We start from the raw sequence: 20,039 nt of genomic DNA on the forward strand, positions 1-20,039 counted from the left end.
GCTTCACTTGACGTCGGCAAACAAAGCACCAACGAGGAGTGGACACTCCAGCAGTGAGCCTGCGGAGACTCGCGCACTGGGGATATATTTTCAAGCCGTTACACCGGTTTTGTTTTTAATTTGCTGACTTCATGGCAATGCTTCCAACGCATTTTTGGCTAAAGAGTAAGTTCGTGTGGAAGAATCATTCTTTCTCTCAGCCCTCTTCTACTCGACTTCCTTTGCACGCGGTTTTTGCGCTGCACAAAAGCGGAAACAAAGGTTGTCATGGTAACTCTAAAATTAAGCCTTTTCCTCACTGCCCCGGAAGTACTAATTGTTAAAAGTGTAATTTAACTTTTTTAAAAAAAATCCAGCTTTAAGAGCCATCCTGATACTCGCCGAACACCGCGTGAATTTAAAACCCCCCCAAACTCCAAAATAAATAGAAACAACCCTCACTGAGATCTGCTTATTCCCGCCTTTCACAACGATTGGTCCTTTAACCTAACAACATCCAATCGAGCGCGGCCACGCTCTGGCACCGAGAAACCTCACCTGGAGCAGCGCGATTGGTGGGGAAAGAACTCCGCCCCTCCCATCCACGCTTCCTAGTGGCTCCGCGTTTCGCGTGGTGCGCGCTGATTGGCGGGACTGAGAAGCGGTTTACCCCCGCCCCGCGGCGCCTGCTAGAGATAAGTCTGGGGGGCGGGCTGGCTGGCTTCGGTTAGCGGCGTTGGCCATTGAGAGTCTGTGGAGATTTTTTTTCCCCCCTCCTGCTTCCAGGATAGGTGCGTGCGCGCCTTTTTGTTCTAGGCGAGTGAAGTTCCTGGTCCTTTCGTACGCGTGGGAAGGCAGCGCCGTCCAGGGTGATTCTCTTCGCTGTCCGCTCTGGCACCGCTGCGATGAAGCCTCTGTGGGGACTCGGCCTCCTCTGCTTCCTCCTCCTGTCCGGTGAGTGGGGGTGGGGGTTCGAGAACCTTCCACCAGCGGCCGTTGGGGCAGGGAGGAGGAGGGTGGTGCGGCTGGGACCCCGGCCCTCGCCCCTTCTCTCCCTCGAAAAGGGAACGCTTACCTCAGGCTGCTCTCTAAATTTCTCTCTGGAGGGCGAGGCATTCTGGCTGGCCGCAAAGATACACAAATTAAAGTTACTTCCATTCAGTAGACTGGCCACCTTGTCGTGGGAAAGTGTTGGTCTGCAGTGGAACAGTAGGATTGGACTCCAGTGGGAGCTTGGAGACGGACAAGATTTCCGGGCTGTGGGCTTTCGAGAGTCAGCGCTCCCTTCTTCAGTTAATGGAGAATCGTCTTCAGTATCTGATTCTTTAGTATCTGAAGAAAAGAGCTCAGACTCTCGAAAGCGGATACCGTGAAAATGTTCGTTCCGTTTCTTTTGCGTTATTCGTAGTCTGCCGTTCTCTTTGGGACTCATGGTGGATTACACAGCGTGAGTCAGTATAGTCAGTTTCAGAGATATTTCAATGAACAGCGGACTAGAGTTTATACATGTAAACTTGCAGAGATTTAAAACCAGTAGTAATTCAGTACAGGATTGAGGAAAGCTGTTGAACTCAAATCTTATTATGGGAAAGTTCCCCTGGTCTAGACGTTCCTGCTAATTGGCTTGTGCATGAAAGGTTTCCCCTTCCTGGAAGTTTCTTCTCAGTAAGTCTCCAAAGCCCCCCAGAATACCCCCTGACTTAAGTGCAACTTTTTCCTTGGATTGCGTTCACTGAGATCCTGCATCCTTTTAACTAAGGGATGGGTCCTGTTAAATTAAATGAGACCTTCTGCCGAGCAAAATATGAGACCAAATAGTACCTCTGCAGAATAAAGGGATGATTTGGAAGGTCAGTAGCCTTCTTTACAATAATGGCTTGCCTTCAGTCATTAAAAGTAGGAATGCTGCCTGGAATAAAGGGTTCACAGTAGTCTTGTTTCATTAGATGTACTTTATAAGTCTTATTGATCTGTGTTTGCACTTGTCAGACGGTAATAAAAGTTGTCAGAGTAAATGGTCTTTAGGAGGACTGGGATTGTGAATATAAGCTTGTAATGGCTGAGTCCTACATAGTGCATTAAACACCAAAAGCTGCACATGACAGACCTGGTATCGTCTTACAGAACATTCTTGCCTTACTGTCAGCTGTCCCACTAAGATTGGGATGTGGAGCAAAGGGATTACTTGGCCATCCCTCCTTGACACCACTGTTTGTATTTTACCTGCATTGTAACTCCTTTTACTATCACCTAGACATTTACAATAGCTTAGCATTTCCATTAGCTTTATCCCATTCAGTCAACTCCATTGCACCTCTGTTCTCATGGTGGGGTGTGGCTTGGAATTTTGTTTCATCAGCTTTGCTAGCAACCTGTTTTTGTCCCCTTTTATCATTCTCTGTTCAGCTTATAATTGGAAGAAACTTTACTCCATCCTGACGCCAGTGTTGAGCTGAATGTAGTAGTGGCAACCTGTATGATATGAAGAACAGTACTCAGCACACACTGCTTTGTACTCTTGAAAGCTCCTTGAACATAAAGCATTCTTTTTCAGTTTTGCAATGTTCAGCAGTGCTACTTTGGTGACTAACCTTACTAACCTGTCAGAATCATCCTTTTGCAGCCTCTGCCCAGGCAGATGAACTTGATGTGGATGGCACTGTGGAAGATGATCTTGGCAAAAGCAGGGACGGATCGCGAACTGATGATGAAGTTGTTCAGAGGTTTGTTTTGCAGATCCTTTTCTAAATCTACATATAAAATTCAGCATTCTCTTCATACCACACTGTCAGGTTTATGGACCAACTTTAATGTTGGTGAACCCTTTTCATTGATGTTGGGTTTTCATTCTGTATGCTTATTTAGTATTAAACAGTTTATTTGGAGTAAAAGCTGAAAGTACAATGTATGAGAAACAAGTTTCTCTTACAGATTTATCAGGGATCTCAGCCTGGAGACATCATACGGATGAAAAGTCAAACACTAATTAAAAATAACTTATGAGATTCTTGCTCTATACAAGTAGGTTGGCTAGGATTAGAGCTGATATGGCAGGGGAGGGTGGAATCTGTCAAAATCTCTTGTTAACAGAAGTAGCCAGAACTAGCTCATAAGACAGGTAGGATTTACTGTTAGATGGCAGTCTTGGTCTTTGCTGGGAGAACGATTGATAATGGTTCTGAACTTGGATCACCGCTACAATTAAACCCATCCAAAGTAATAGGCCTTATCTTGATCTAGAAGTGAGATCCTAGTAAAGTGGAATTCTTGATGTTGATTGTTGAGCTGTGTTGCCAAAGGGAAAAGAGACTGACTTTGATCCCTCTTCTGTCACCAGCAAGTAAAAGCAGTTTCTGGTAATAGCTTGTTATAATATGCCATTTATGGAACACAGTGCATTCATGTAACACTGGATGCTGTTTTGTTGAAAAATCTTAAATTTGTATGCATAAAATTGTTCTGACCTCAGTTGCTCACTGATTGCGAGGAGGATCCAAAATAGTAAAAAGAGTTAGTGCCCTGAAATTTGGTACATAATTCAAGGCTTCCTGATTACCTGGAAACTTTTGGAGGAGGGTACTTGAATTTCTAGTCTCAGCTTGGGAAACAGTATGCCCTTTCATGTCACCCAGAAAGATAAAGTTTTGGTATAGATGTTGTTGATAATGATTAAGGTACTCTTCTACAGCTAACAATTAGATATCAAACTTTTAATAAAAGCCAGCTTTCTTGTACTGGACAAAGTTGTCAGCAGCAAATGGGTTAGCATATTGGGAGTGGAATTTCTCTCTGCAGACTTAGATTTGGGCAGGAGGGGACATTTCTAGTAGTATTACAAAATATGCATGCTTGGCAGAGCATAAGGTGTAGTTGCTAGTACAATATAAAAAGTTCAGTGCTTCACTTTTTTATAATGTCCTGCCTCTGTCATATCCTATCTCTGTCACAAGTTTGAGGTGGCTTAACAGTAATAGTAAACAGTAACAGTAAAAGTACAATAAACTGGTGATATTTTTCACAGGGAAGAAGAATCAATCCAGCTGGATGGTTTAAATGCATCACAGATAAAACAAATCAGAGAACAGTCAGAAAAGTTTGCATTTCAGGCTGAAGTGAATAGAATGATGAAACTTATTATCAATTCTCTCTACAAAAATAAAGAGGTAGGTAGTAGATTCATTGCAGAACAGTAGTGCTGTGAATATTTTATATACACATGTTTGACTGTCTTCAACATTGTGCTGCAGATCTTCCTGAGGGAATTGATTTCAAATGCATCTGATGCTTTAGATAAAATACGACTTCTCTCACTAACTGATGAAAATGCCCTTTCTGATAATGAAGAACTCACAGTTAAAATCAAGGTAAGTTGCCATTATGATTTCTTCAGTTACAAATGACTCTTTGTATGTTGAAGGTATTATTTTCTAAACACTAGTACTGCTGTATTTAAGGATTGAAAGGAATAGAAGGCAGAGATACGATACTGTTTTAAACTGGAATAATTTCCAAAACCTTTTCAAAATGTTTAAATTGACGAATGCATTTTTAATAGTTGTTCAAACACTAATGTGCTAAATTTTGTCTCATTGGACGCTAAGCAAATTGGTTTTTCTTTTGTAGTGTGATAAAGAGAAGAATATGCTACATGTTACTGACACTGGTATTGGCATGACCAAAGAAGAACTGATCAAAAACCTGGGTACCATTGCCAAGTCTGGTACAAGTGAATTTCTAAATAAAATCACTGAGATGCAGGAAGAGAGTCAGTCAACTTCTGAGCTGATTGGTCAGTTTGGTGTTGGGTTTTACTCTGCCTTCCTTGTTGCTGACAAGGTTATTGTCACATCAAAGCACAACAATGACACTCAACATATCTGGGAGTCTGACTCAAATGAGTTCTCTGTAATCAAGGATCCTCGGGGAAACACCTTGGGAAGAGGAACTACTATAACGTGAGTATCATTGCAAATGTCTTCAAGGCATGTACTTTGCTTGCAAAAGGCAGTCAATTTTGTTTGGCTGAATATTATGAATAATTGAATATTATGTTTGACACAATAATATTCAACCTCAAGTACCACTGGGCAATAAGTGTGGTTGATTTGCATTGCTGTGTTACACCAAGGGTGTACCCTAGGTGATGGCCTTTTTCTGGTTCCTGGCTGATTAGTGGCAAAACTTTGTACCATTTGACCTTTGTGCAAATAGATAGTACTTGTCCTGAATAAGATGACATTTGAAAGGTAAATTCTAGTTTGCATTGTGCAGTTGAAATAATTCCTAGCTGTGGAATGGAAAAGCATGTTTTCTCTCAAAAAACATCTTTAATTGGATCCTGGCCAGAATAAATGTGTGATTGATGGAAGTGTATGGTGGCCAGTGGGCATGGAGAAAAAAACGTCCTGTCCTTTTTAATAGAGGATTGTGTGGAAGTAGGCAACTGAAGCTTTTCACGGCATGGAGGTAAATGACATCCCTGCCTCTGTAACAGGTAACTCACAACCTCTGGTAAAGTAACAGGATATTTTTGTCTCTAGGCAATTTGCAGCTCTATGAGTGGGCAAAAATCTAGCCTTTGGGATAGCTTCCTAGCTTTTGTAATTAGTTTTGGAGATAGTTGTAAGCTTTGGGATGAGTGATCCAGCTGTGGTGCTGAATTATTGAATATGGATTTAATATTGAAGATTTTGTATGAAATCATGACTTATCAAGTAATCTAACTTAGTGGTAATTACATCAATGTACATTCTATATATTAAAGCTAGTACTTTATATAGAGTGCTGAACTTTCACACCAACAGAACTGTTAAATATATTCACTCTATTTAAAGTACATTGTCACTGATAGTTATGCCACATGAAGATTAGGAATAATTTGCTAGAGATAGCATTCACTATAGAGATTGCTACTTCTCATGGCAGGTCAAATTCCTTTTGATAAATCTTCTATGCTTGGATTGCCAGAGCTTTCTCTGTGTAGGGCACTCACATGGTAGAAGTGTTTTCTATACCTTGCAAGAGACAAAGTGGTAACATGTTGTTGTTCCAGCTTAGATAATTTACAATGCAGTCTTACATAGATACTCTACTATAAACTTGTGGAATCAATTGATGTAGCTTGGTGCAACTCTGCAATCCTATGTAGAGTTGCATCAGTGTTATATTTTAAGGGACAATGCTTTTTAAAAAGAAATTTGAACTGATACTCAATAAATGCTGTTTAAAACATTGGCTTGAATCAATGCAGTTACTTATTTTTTTTATTTTAATTGTTACTTGTAAGCTTCCTTGAGCCAAGAAGCAAGGCAGCTATAAATATTTTCATAAATAAACTAAATGGTTTGTTCTGTTCCTTAGCCTTGTTCTGAAGGAAGAAGCATCAGATTATCTTGAACTGGATACAATTAAAAACTTGGTCAAGAAATACTCACAGTTCATAAACTTCCCTATATATGTATGGAGTAGCAAGGTAAGTCAAGTGCCATGTAAGGGACTTTTACCACCTTTATAGTGTAGTTGTAGTAATTTGTTCGTACCAGCTTATTAAGGTATCTGTAATTTCATAGTCTCAGAAGTGAAGCACTGCTAATTTGCTGTGAATGAATGCTATACTAAAGTGGATTTTATGGCTTGTGGCTTTTCTGGTGGACAGTTGTCTAATTCTTACACCTGTAAATACAGTGTCAACTCTATATGTTCTGAAAGCATACCATGCTGTAACATTTCATTTACAAATGATAGACTTCATGAGGGCATACTTTGCTAGGCTGTTCTGACAAATTCTGTTTTACGTGCTTCTGCAGACTGAAACCGTAGAAGAACCCATTGATGAGGAAGAAACAAAAGAGAAAGAGGAGACAGATGATGAAGCTGCAGTGGAAGAGGAGGAAGAAGAGAAAAAACCAAAAACTAAAAAGGTAAGAGTGGGTTGGTTGAGTTTTAATGCTAAAGCAACTGGCAATTGAAACAGTCCAATTAGTAAGTCTAAATATATATGGGAAGGTATTGTATGTCTGTAGATAAAATTGATTTTGCTAAATGTTATACTTTAACCTAATGCATACAAGTAGCAGTAATAATAATAAATGTCTACAGTTGATAAAACCCAGGTACTTGGGTTCTCTGCTTCAAAAACTGGAATCCAATAGTAATGTCCCTGAATCCGCTTCCAAATTAATGGATTACTGCCTCTGCAAAAAACAGCTTTCCACTAACTTAATACATTATTAATGAATGTGAATAGCAGCAGGCCTATAATAGCTCCAAATACATACTAACTAAAACGTTGGCATTCGTTTAGTGGAAAGCTTCCACTATGTTACTGTCTTGAAAATGTAACCAGTATATAAACATTTATACATTTTAGTTTCATGAATTGTATGAAAATGTTTGCAGGTTGAGAAAACTGTCTGGGACTGGGAGCTTATGAATGACATCAAACCAATTTGGCAGAGGCCATCTAAAGAAGTTGAAGAAGATGAATATAAAGCTTTCTACAAATCATTTTCTAAGGTACGCTGTGGTACTGATTGATGTCCATGTGGAACCTATGGGGTGCCCACAGGAGGAGGCACTATAATCCCATTTTCCTTCATAATCTCTAATTGACAAATGAGAATTTATAGTGGATGGACTTCTTTTTTGAGTAGACCTTTGATTCTCTCCAACACAGAAATGCTGTTTAATTAGGCAAACTTAAATAGGATGCAGGCTTTAGATAAATTGAATCCTGAGTGCTGAACTGCTGGAGCTTGTTCGCAATGTAGCTTTTCCTCTCCAGGCTATCTGGATTTGGGAATTATATTTAATTCCAAGAACTGTAGCAAACTAGAGGTTGGTGGGTTTTGTGAACAGAACTGACTGCTGCTAATTTTTCCATAGGAGCCAGATGATCCTATGACTTATATTCACTTCACTGCTGAAGGAGAGGTGACATTCAAATCCATCTTGTTTGTTCCCACCACTGCTCCACGTGGCTTATTTGATGAATATGGATCTAAAAAGAGTGATTTTATAAAGGTAAAAAGAGGCTGAATTCATTAAAAGTGAGAACAAACAATTGTGCTAAGTAGTCTTAAGTATTCTCTTGTCTTGTAGCTTTATGTCCGGAGAGTGTTCATCACTGATGACTTCCATGATATGATGCCCAAATACCTTAACTTTGTCAAGGGTGTTGTAAGTATCATGTAGATAGTATGCTGTGAACTTTTTAAATTCCTACTTTGGTTTTTGAGTCAAGCCTCTTTAAATGTTCTTGTCTTTCAACTGTAGGTAGACTCTGATGATCTTCCTCTAAATGTATCTCGTGAGACCCTTCAACAGCACAAACTGCTAAAGGTGTGTCATGCTATTACTTAGAGTGTGGTTAACTTTGGTTTTGGGGGTTGGGTGTTTTTTTGTGGTTTAGCTGCAAATCAGCACTCTACTGGTTTGAATCTCACTACTGCCATGAAATCAGTAGGTGGCCTTGGGTAAGCCACTCCTTTCAGCCCCAGCTGTATTGTGGGTATAATAATAACACTAACTTGTTCACCACTCTGGGTGAGGCGCTAATCTGTCTAGAAGAGCGATATATAAGCACAGTTATTATTATTTGTATAGCTTCGCTGTCAGGGTTATTGCAAAGAATGATTTGGTTCAGAGACGATCTTTAAAAGCCTGGTTTACAAAGGACCTCCCCTTTTTCTGAAGCCAGGGCCAAGGCTTCTGCTTGCTTCATCGAAAAATGCAATGAATATTGGTCTGCCTTGTATATCTTGGAGCAAAGAGACTAGGGCCCCTTTCACACTCAGTCTTTACAGCGCGTTCATTGCCTATTTCACATTCCATGTTTGTCTGCCTTTTACACTTCCGAGCTAGTCATGTGACGCAGCTCCGGGCTATGTTAAGTTTTCCCCGTGGTATCTGGCTGTGGAAATATGGCAATTTTTTGCCTCCGCTGCCAACTCGCGCTTGGTCCGGTGTTTGTAAGTGTAAAACGCATGCCTTTCTCAACCTGCTCCTGCAGACTTGCACAGTGAAGCACCTTTTGGTGCTTCACTAGGTGGGCTGGAGGCACTTGGTGTGTGGGGAGGGGCAGGTGGGCGCCGCTGCGCTTGCTTAACTCACATGGTGAAGCGCTATTCGGTGCTTCTGTGCCTTGGATAAGCGGACAGCCCCAGAGTGGGTGGGGTAGGCTCCGGCTGTGTACTGCACATGGCGCCCAATGAGAGGAGCCAGGGCAGTAAGCAGCCAGGGCAGTAAGCAGCAGCACAGGGCAGGGCAGTAAGCAGCCAGGGCAGTAAGCAGCAGCACAGCTGTGCCCGTTGCTCGCCTCCTTCGCTTCCTTCTCAGGTGTGCTGAGCTGGGGCAGGCTATTCCCCCTTCCCTCCTCAGCTCTCCCATCTGATTTTCCTCAGTATTTGTTTGTATTTCTGAAGAGCAGCAACAGTTGCAGCATTGCGAATTTATGTGAAAAAAATTAAGCACATTAAAATGGAAACGTGAGCATTAAACAGTTATTGTGATGCCGGGTTGACCAAGTGCACAGAACAAGCAGAACAGCAGCTTGCTTGGGACGGGAGCTTTCCCACCACAAACAGAATGGTTCCCCCCCCCTCCACTGCCCCTTCCCCCTCCTTAGCTGCATGGAACTCTGCCTGCCTTTATTGTCTTCTCCAATTGCAGACAACAGTAATAAAAAGTTGGCAGTCGAAGGGAAAAGCATGGGTTGATGTTAATTTCACTGTAGCTGCTCTTGTGCCGTCCTCCTTGCAAGTAAAAAGGCTCAAGCTGTAATCAGTTCTCAACACCACTCATCACTACATAGGCGCAAATGCTAAAATCCATCCGTTTCAAACATGAGTGTGAAACAGGCCAAGGACTTAACAAAGTTCCTGCTATGTAGGCCAACAATTGGTTTATTGAATCAGTTCACCTTATTCCCGAGACGAACTACAGTATTGTTCTTAGTAGTGTAAAATTAGGAGGCAGGAATCTTGCCTCAAGTATCTTGGAGGGGGTGTGGTATTGAGTGTCTGAATTATGTGACTGTGTGTGCAAGAACATGCCGTTGTGGCTCATCATGCCTTTATAGTCTTAATCTAGGTCTCTAAACTACCCTTGCTACTTTCTGTATATTTTAGGTTATTAGAAAGAAACTTGTCCGCAAAACACTTGACATGATTAAAAAGATTGCTGAAGAAAAATATAATGATACGTTCTGGAAAGAATTTGGCACAAACGTAAAACTTGGAGTAATTGAGGATCATTCTAATCGTACTCGGCTAGCTAAACTGCTTCGATTCCAATCCTCTCACCATGAAAGCAACCTTACTAGTTTAGACCAATATGTGGAAAGAATGAAGGAGAAACAGGACAAAATCTATTTCATGGCTGGATCGAGCAGAATGGAGGTAAAAACTGCAGCAGATTTGTTCCATTATAGAATCTTTTGTTTGTTGAAATGATTGATTTTATTATGGTAAATTTATAAAGTTTAGACTAGTGTCTTACGTTCAGTGTGTAGCTAGTAGTTGCAGTAAATGTCTTATCTTTTAGTGTTGGAAATGCTTTACAGTAATGCCTGAAACTTGATTTTTAACTGATAATTGTTGTAGGCTGAATCTTCGCCATTTGTGGAACGTCTTCTGAAGAAGGGCTATGAAGTAATCTATTTGACTGAGCCTGTAGATGAATATTGCATCCAGGCTCTCCCAGAGTTTGATAACAAGCGATTCCAGAATATTGCTAAGGAAGGGGTTAAGTTTGATGAAAGTGAAAAGTCCAAGGAAGCACATGAAGCTTTGGAGAAAGAATATGAACCTCTTCTAAACTGGATGAAAGACAAAGCTCTAAAGGATAAGGTGTGTACATGAGTTCTCTTTTGTATGTATGTGTGGTGTGCTTCTCCTCTACAGTGTGCCTGTTCACAAGTTCAAAATAACAGCATTTTCTTCCATTCTAGATTGAAAAAGCTGTGTTGTCTCAGCGATTAACCCAGTCACCCTGTGCACTTGTTGCTAGTCAGTATGGATGGTCGGGCAATATGGAAAGAATCATGAAGGCTCAAGCTTATCAAACTGGCAAAGACATCTCTACAAAGTATGGGTTCAATTACCTTTCCTTGAGTTTTCTAGGGACTGTATATTTGTAGGGTATATATAAAGGTGATTAGCAGATATGAAATCAAACCTCTTGTAGAGGTTACTTCTAGGTTCAGTTCCAGCTTTAGGGTAGGATGGGACCAGGTGATGCTTGCAACAAAGTACATGGTTTAAAAGCCACCCACAAAGAAGGCTTTTATAACTGCATTGTGCCACTGCAGAGATGTCAGGCTTTTTAAGTCCCTAAGATACAATAAAAACATTTCAAGGCTTCCAAAGATGTTTCAAAAGGCTCTTTCATCCAACAGGCCTGGAAATTCCAAGGTCATCTACTTCCAAGATCAGTACTTTAACACAATTCTATTGACAATTCTATTATGTAAATTTGGTAAATGTGGTGCAGAAATGATCAGTTACAATTAATGCCTTATCCTCTACCCGGCTGAAAATTCTGTCTTCATCTGAAGCAGTCATTGAATCGCCTACCCACTCTTGCCTTTTCTTGGCTTAGGAGACTAAAATAGCATGATTTATAGCCATTAATATTTGGAAGACTAATCTCAGGGAATATAACATGAAAGTTTATAGTGATGTATTATTTTTACCTTTGTAGTTACTATGCAAGCCAAAAGAAGACATTTGAAATCAATCCTAGACATCCTCTTATAAAAGACATGCTCAGACGAGTTCAGGTGAGAAAAGTTCAGGACATTAGAGTCGTATGTGCTTGTGAAGTATTCCAGTTCTGCTTAGCATTACTCATACACACACTTTCAATCGTACCAGAAGGAACTGATTATGACACTCCAAAACTGAGTAACTCGGTACTTGTATTTGCGCCCAGTGGGTCCCAGTGGGAGCTCTAGCTGTAGCACACATCCATTTTTTGTATTAACTCGTTTGTTTCAATACTAGGAAAATGAAGATGATCAAACAGTTGCAGATCTTGCTGTAGTTTTATTTGAGACTGCTACCCTAAGATCAGGGTATTTGCTACCAGATACAAAACAGTATGGAGAACGGATAGAAAGAATGCTTCGTCTGAGTCTGAACATTGACCCAGAAGAAAAGGTTAGCCAAAATAATGAGCAATTGTGTATAATGTAGCCCCTCAAAAGTTGCAGCTGCATTCATTGCTTGAGAATTCAGTTCATTCTAAAACCGCTATAGTACTTGATATTTCTGTGGCTGTTCAAGGATTCTAGAGTAGAGAGACTAATTCTGGGAGAATTCCAGCATGTGTTATACCTAGAAAAATTTTGTATGTACAGTTTAAGAAGTCAAAAATGACTAAATTAACTGGCGTTTTGAGAAAAATTAGCCCAGAATAGTTCACTGTAAATGGCACTTTAGAGATGCCAGTACTGGAAAACCTTAAGAATCTCTGCCCAAACAATCCATTTTGGGGGTGTGGGAATTTAGGAATCCTGCCCAGCTCTGCATAAAAAACTTAATACATCCCCCCTCAAAAAACATAGGCTATTTCTCAATGATTCAGTGTGATCCCAAGGCCACTAGTTTTAAGTTTTTCCAACTGTTGATCCTGTCCTGGTGGCAGGACTCTAAAGTTATAATTAAAACATTGCATCTCATCCTGATGAAAAGTTATGATTTTGTAGTCTGGAAATGTTAAGTTAAAATAACTGACAAAACGGCAGCAGCATTGTGCTGCTTCATATTTCTTTTTAAAATTATTTAGAAGGCATGAACACTTTACTAGCTAAATAATACTTATTTCTGAAAGGTGGAAGAGGAGCCTGAAGAACCAGAAGAGACTACTGAAGAGGTAGAAGAACAGGATGAGGAGGAAGTAGAAGCTGATGAAGACAGTGAAGATAGTGAAACAGTTAAAGTTAGTACTTTAAAGTGTTTCCTTACCAGCAATGTACAAAAAGCTGTTGCTGTGTCTTTCTCTTGCCTTAAAATCAATCAGTTGCTGTTAACTGTAGAAAGTACTACTCCAAAGTGTCTGTTACTTTAAGCTACTGAAGCCTAGTTCAAAACATATTGTAGTTTTTAGGGCCTGTTTGTATAGTAACTCCATGCTGTTTTCCACATCTGTTAACACCAAACCAAGTCATAATTTTTGATATTTATAAATTGATAACATTACTGAGTGTTGAACAGTGTTTTGTACTTCATGGTAGTTCATCATTGCTAAATTAAAAAATGTGCTGTCAACTTTCCAGAGCAGCCTCCGTGAGAATGACTGCTTTAGCAGTAAACATTTTTGGCATGATTGTGCGCCTGGTTTCTTTAAAATTACATTTGAACTAATCTAAGCACTATACATGGTGGCATGAAATACGGCAGACAGATCCTCTATATGCTCTACCTAGTAACTTGGAACAGCGAACTTAAAATTTTCCTCTTTTGCCTTTACAGGAACCTACAGATGTAAAAGATGAACTGTAAAGTGCATCGCAATTAGCATCCTGTGACCGAGGATGAAGCAGGAATGTGAACTAAATTTGTTTTGTTTTCACTGTAAAATGTTGAAGGGGGGGAGGTATACTGTTATGGGCAGAAGGGATTTTTTAAGTTGCATTTTTTAAACATTCCTCACAATGTAAATTTGTACTATTTAACTGACTACTTGGTGTAAAATCTTGTCATGTGTACAAAATTAAAATGTTCACACCATTGCTGGTGGCTATTGAAATGCTTCTGCCTTGTCTATATAACCCAAATCCAAATATTATGTTTAGACCACCACTGAAAAGTTGTCAGCCCCTTCGATCAATGTGGTTACACGCAATGATGTGGAATAGTGTATATGGAGCACTATTGGGCTGGGAGGTGTTTCAAAAATTATTAGAACGGCATGACAACTCGGCCTTTATTGATAGGATGCTCTGGTGCCATTTTCCTTTGAGGAAAGTCCTTGAGAGAAAGAACTCTTCCCCTTCACCCCAAGAGCTTGTGGAGGGTGTTATCTGGTCATGTGCAGACAACACCCCCTCCATTAGAACCTTTAATACTAAGAATTTTATTTTGTCATTTATAGTCCGCCTTTCTCACTGAGACTTAAGATGGATCACAGTGTGAGATCAGTACAATCAGTAGCAAGGGTAGGCATTTCCATACAGTTTCAAGGACATTTCCATAAACAATGTCATAGGGTAGACTAATACAAGTTTACAGAGACATAGCATTAGCAAGGATCCAATACAGGGTTGAAGGATTGCTGAAACAGAACATAATCCATTCTAGGATTGACATTAAACATGAAGCACAAGCAGTACATACATATTCAAAGCAACAGATAATATGTAAAACAACATAGTGGTGGAACCCATGGTTCCTAATTCATTGGCGAAACATGAGACCCCCTCCCTACAATACCGCCCTCTTGAGTAAAAAAGCCTTTTTGAATAGTTTTGCATTGTTTGTAGAAAGCCAAGAGCATGAGAGCTGACCTCCTCAGGCAGGCTGTTCTATAGGGTAGGGGCCACGACAGAGAAGGCCCATGTACAGGCTGGCAGCTCCAAGAGACTGTTTGGATGAGTGAAGCTGCCGTGGGGGGGGGGCATAGGGAGGGAGGCAGTCCCACAGGTAGGTCTGGCCAAGGCCATGAAGAGCTTTCTATGTAATAATACCTTGAATTGAGCACAGTAGCTGATAGGTAGCCAATTGAGTGACTGCAGGATTGAAGTGATGTTCATGCTCCTGCTTGCACCTGCTAACAGTCGAGCTGCAGCATTTTGCACCAATTGGAACCTCCTAGTTAACTTAGATGGAAGACCAATATATATAGTGCATTACAATAGTCAAGTTTTGATGTTACCATAGCATGGATCCAGGTGGCCAGGTCGGCTGTGTCAAAATAAGAAGCCATCTTCCAGGCTAGAGTGAGATTGTAGAAAGCATTTTTTGCATCTGCCTTGTTTTTCTAGTAGTAGCGCTGGATCTAGTATAACCCCTAGGCTCTTAACCGAGTCATCGAGGGTCAAACAAACTCCATCAAATGTGGGGAATACAATGTCTTTCAGAATATCTGACTTCCCAACAAGTATCACTTCAGTCTTGTCTGGGTTTAATTTCAATTTATTTTTCAGCCATTTCACCACAGCTGTCAGGCAGTGATCTTTCGACTGCATCCTGCGGGGACCTGGATAGCGAGATAGTGTTGGGTGTCGTCCACATATTGATGACACCCAACCCCATAGCTGCGAATGAGTTCTTCTAAAGGTTTTACGTAGAGGTTGAATAACATGAGAGATAAGATTGCGCCCTGTGGAACCCCACAAGATAGTTCCCATTCTGGAGATAGCTGATCTCCGATGGCAACCCTTTGAGTCCATTCCATGAGAAAAGATTTAAACCAGTCCAGGGCACATCCTTTGATGCCCACTTTTGTTTCTAGATGCCTCAACAGGTTGGCATGGTCTACTGTGTCAAAGGCTGCAGACAGATCCAGGAGGAGCAATAAGGAAGCATGGCTTTTGACTATATTCAGGCAGAGATCATCCCTAGTGCTGTCCCTGTCCCATGCCCTGGTCTGAAATCTGACTGGAAAGGGTCCAGAATGCTAGTGTTATCCAAGGACTGGAGTTGGTCAGCTACTGCTCTCTCAATCACTTTGCCCAGAAAGGGCAGATCAGAAACTGGGTGATAATTGGCCACATCAGTTTTGTCTAGGTACGGTTTCTTAATTAGCGGACTAGTAACTGCCTGGTTGAGCGGCTGGGGGAAGGTGCCCTGAGTTAGCGATTGATTTACAATAATGAATAATTTCTAGTTCCTGTACCTCTCATCTGTTTTGCCTATTCTCTGCTTTGTGAGAGCACCTGTCCAAGGCAATGGAATTTCAATGAATTTTAATTTAATTTCAATGAAGTCTGGCTTAATTTCTGAGGAAGAGGACCCCCTTCACTACCCAAAAACAAAGAGGAAGGGACTGCTCTTTGGGGCAGTCAAGCATGCACAGACCTGTAGAAAAGCAGCCAAAGGAAGACAAGCAAAAGCAATGAGACATGCATGTTGCACAATTTGTGCTTCAGAGGATGCCTCTTTAGGAGCAGTTGATTTTGGTGGGAAGATCCTCTGCATTGTTAAAGATGGCAGACGCTCAGGCTTGGTACTTATGGCCACAGTAAGCAGTCAGGAAGGCAGCACCATTGTAGAACATGGTAGAGATGCTTCCCCTTCCTTCCAATGCCCCGTTTTTTTGTGGGTCCTGGATGTGGCAAGATGGCACAAAAAAGGCCTACCACACACTTCCCACCCACCTGAAGGTATGTAGCAGCTTAGCCAAGAGGAACTTCTACATAATCATTTAACTTCTTCACAGCAATCCAGAAGAATGTTGAATTGCCCATTTACAAAACTTAACCACAAACATTTTTTAAAATCTTAAATGTGAAATAGTTACAGTATAACTGCCCATTTACTTGAACATTGGAGTCTGGACTAGCAGTATTTGTGACATACTGCTACACTAATATTCCATGGGAAGCTCCCAAAACACAATCCAGAAAGAGGTGTTTTAAGGAAACTAAAGAAAATTTGCCAAGCAGTTCCTTAGAGATCATGACTAATCAACATTGAAAGCAAGGGTCATTTCATAGAAAAAGAGCTGCAGGAACTCATTAGCACAACTCATTAGCATATGCCATACCCCTTGCCATCACCAGAAGTGTCATTAGCATAACTGATTTGCATATGCCACACCCCTGACCTCACCTATCCTGGCCATTCAGGGCAGAAATTGGGCCCAAAATGGCAAAAGGGCTGAAAATGGATGAAAGGGGCTCAAAATGGTCAGAATTGGGCTGCTGCTGAGCAGGAGAGTGATCCACTACCCATAAGAGGCCTAATCCTGGCTATTTTAGGCCCAATCCTGGCCATTTGGGGCCCAAAACAGGCCCAAAATGGCCAAAAATCAGGTGAGCAGGGCCACCTGACATGTGACCTCTGGAGAACTACCGGAACTGTGTTCCTGCACGTTCCCCCTCAAAATGAGCTCTGAGTGGAAGTTTATAACAGTGGATTAGAGTAGAATAATGGTTCTTTTGTGCTAAAGCGGCTACAGACATGGCAAGATCTGGCATATGTACAACCAAGCACACAATATGAAACAAAATGAAATAAATGTAGTTGAATATTATGTTGCCAGAGCCACTATATTATTTTTTAGAAGTTCAATCATAAATAACATTAAAGAGCAGTTCTTGGAGGGATGATATGGTCACTGTTGCGAAGGCTGAGCTTTGTCATTTCCTTTTTTTAGACCTAAAAGTTCTGTTCTGAGTTCTCCAGGTTTGGGAGGAATTTCAGGTATTGTCTACAAAAACAACAAAAAGAGAGTTATATTGACATCCATATGAATAAACTTTTAGTGTCTGGAGAGAAACAATAGCCATATATAAGGCTTTCTGCCAGTTTTGTACCCCTTGCCCCTTCCAGAGAGTAGTTTTTAAAGCTACCTTTAATCAATACTCTGAGGGCAGAAATCCTTTCACCAGCAGAAACGCTGCTATGGATCCAAGCCTATGGTATTACTACAATCCTATGCTTCCATTACTTTGAACGTGTAAAGCTTGCCTTATTCTAACCCCTTAAACACAACTTCACGCACTGACTAAATGAGCAGTGAGAATGAACAGGCACGAGCACACTAGCTACTGCAGCACAGTGATTAAGTGGTTGGACTACAAATGAGCACTCTGCTAGTTCAAATCCCACTACTGCCATGAGCTCAGTAGGTAGCCTTCTGTAAGCCACTCCTCTCTGCCCAAGCTCCTCAGCTGTATTATGGGGATCATAACAACACTGACTATTAACCACTCTGACTGGAGTGTGAATCTGTCTAGAAAAGTGGTATCAATGCATCATCATTATTGTCCGCCACCTCCACATGAGGTGAAGTCACATAAGTCATCTGTACTGTGCAAACACAGAGGAAATGCCCAGTGAACAGCACTTCCTGAACACTGCCACTTGTGGAAGCATATGTACAGGCAACTTCCTCTATGCTTAGGTGCTGTGCTCACAAGCTGGCAATCATGTGGAGGCTGGGGCAGTGCATTTGCACCTACTCTCCCTCCCTCCACATAGTCAACACTCACAGGGGTCATATGTACAGGGCTACCGTGAGATCATTGGTTTATCAAGTATTCTTTACTCTGGCTGGCAGCTGCTTTCTGGGATTCTCAGGACAAAGTCTTTCACATCACCTACTCATCCCTTTTAAAAAAGGGGAGGGGATGACTAGCTTCTAAATTCCTAGTAAACATACATATCTTTAAAACTAGAAAAGTAACTTACAAGATCAGGCCTGTAATACCTATGGACAACTTCTGCACCAGCAAACATAGCTAACATACTTGCAGTGAACATTTTCAGGTAGCGAGGCCAAGACACTCCTGCAGGCATGGCAAAGAGGTCCCAGCAGCTAGAAGAAAAAGAATGGAATTAAGAAATTATTTTCTGTACTAAGGAATCTAATGGAAAACAAGACATCAGAGTCTAGAGGGAAATGCAGCAGCCCAAACACAAATACGTGGGCTAGGAAATGGTTAAAGACACTGAAGTCAAGGCACTTAAACACTCTGGCAAGCACATATTTTACTTATGCAGCACATCAACTGCTGAAAATCCAGTTTGCTGTTCTTGTATTTTAAAGGGGAGATGGGCTACAGTCTTCCTCAAAAGTCACCCCAAAAAAGAAGGTAAAGGTGGAGACTCAGAACTGGTTTACATATTAGGAGTGTAACCAACTTGGTCTGTAGTGGAAGAGCAAGATTTGGGTCCAGAAGCACCTGATTTATGACTAACCCTCTGTGGTTTTCAAGGCAAGCAACTAACAGAGGTGGTTTGCCATTGTCTGCTTATGCCTAATGACCCTGGTCTTCCTTGGAGGTCTCCCATCCAAGTACTAACCAAGGCCAACCCTGTTTAGCGGAGATCAGGCTTGCAAATCAACAAGATTTCCAGGGTATGAGCTGCAGTGTCACAGTTCCCTTTGTCAAATATGAATTGAAATTAAGGTTATAATCCTAAACCCATTTGTCTGAAACTAGAAATAAATCCGAGTACATTTCAAGTCAATATGAGGAAGACAGGATTACAAAAAGTTGGGCAGGCAGGGGTGGAAACGACCCAATTAAGCTACTTGCTTGTTCTGTTCCTCCACTTGGGGTGCTACTTGCTGATAAAGTTATTAGTAAGATATTAATTATTAATTGAACACGCCGAAGAAAAAGGAAGGACCTCTGCCGATTGGTCAGAAAACTATGTAAGAGAGAACTCATTTCCTTATTCTACACGAGAGTTCAAAGATGAGTGGAGAAGCGCCTGCCTTGCCTGAAGAGAACTGCAGCATGCAGCCCCGGACATCCTATTCCAACCTCAAAACGGGAACCCAAGTTACGTTCTTTTAAAAAAGCAAGAGTCCAGTAACTCCTATAAGACTGACACAATTTGTGGTAGGGTATGAGCTTTCGTCCGTCATATCTCACGTCTTCAGACTCTTGCTCTTTTCTACTGCGAGGCAGACTAAGGCGGCTACCCATCTTGATTCTTTTCGAAGACAGTTTCAGGAGGGTCGCCGTGCCCGTCTGCAGTAGAAGAACAGGATTCGAGTCCAGAAGCACCATAGAGACCACCCGACCAGAGAAGGGCTATGGCCATATACAATACATTCTCTCTCTCTCTCTCTAGAGACCGACCAGATTTGCCGGGCATGCGCTTTGGAGTGCCCAAGGGGGACTGCTCACAACAGTTAGCGGTGCCCACTTGCCTGCCACCCCCCCCCCCCAATGCTGGCTGCAAACGTAAGGCGGAGAGACCACCCCTCCCCACCCGGGGGAAGATCCAACGGCGCCAAAGGAGCCCACCGGGAGAAGCCGAACCAAGGCGCAAAACCAGCAGAGTCATGTGGCAGTCCGGTGACGTCATTCCCCGACGCCGGGTTCGTCAGAGGGCCCCGTTTTCGCTAGGCTCGGCTCTGATTGGGCGTCCTCGGCCACG

At 41.6% G+C, this 20,039-nt stretch overlaps 2 protein-coding genes across 3 annotated transcripts; one reads left to right on the forward strand and one right to left on the reverse strand.

Annotated features, from left to right (window-relative positions):
* The first annotated feature begins 673 nt into the window (after window positions 1–673).
* Window positions 674–13,728, forward strand: HSP90B1 (heat shock protein 90 beta family member 1). The gene is made up of 18 exons (XM_054987922.1): window positions 674–933; window positions 2,603–2,702; window positions 4,001–4,142; window positions 4,227–4,343; window positions 4,603–4,934; window positions 6,340–6,451; window positions 6,786–6,899; window positions 7,378–7,494; window positions 7,864–8,001; window positions 8,080–8,157; window positions 8,254–8,319; window positions 10,107–10,376; window positions 10,581–10,826; window positions 10,928–11,064; window positions 11,680–11,758; window positions 11,982–12,137; window positions 12,811–12,918; window positions 13,452–13,728. Exons 1-18 carry the CDS (start codon window positions 885–887, stop codon window positions 13,479–13,481), a joined length of 2,391 nt encoding a protein of 796 aa, XP_054843897.1. The 5' UTR covers window positions 674–884; the 3' UTR covers window positions 13,482–13,728.
* A 299-nt stretch (window positions 13,729–14,027) lies between these two features.
* On the reverse strand, window positions 14,028–19,975 carry LOC129335440 (ubiquinol-cytochrome-c reductase complex assembly factor 6). Of its 2 annotated transcripts, none has more exons than XM_054987923.1 (3): window positions 19,907–19,975; window positions 18,336–18,462; window positions 14,028–17,352 (listed from the first exon to the last, which is right to left on the reverse strand). In XM_054987923.1, the coding sequence occupies exons 2-3, from the start codon at window positions 18,441–18,443 to the stop codon at window positions 17,257–17,259; spliced, it is 204 nt and encodes a 67-aa protein (XP_054843898.1). In that variant the 5' UTR covers window positions 18,444–18,462; window positions 19,907–19,975; the 3' UTR covers window positions 14,028–17,256. The 2 variants fall into 2 exon arrangements, with proteins under 2 accessions (XP_054843898.1, XP_054843899.1); XM_054987924.1 differs by having other exon boundaries at window positions 19,872–19,927.
* Window positions 19,976–20,039: the final 64 nt, after the last annotated feature.

Source organism: Eublepharis macularius, chromosome 9, assembly GCF_028583425.1.
Source record: "Eublepharis macularius isolate TG4126 chromosome 9, MPM_Emac_v1.0, whole genome shotgun sequence".
NCBI lineage: Eukaryota > Metazoa > Chordata > Lepidosauria > Squamata > Eublepharidae > Eublepharis > Eublepharis macularius.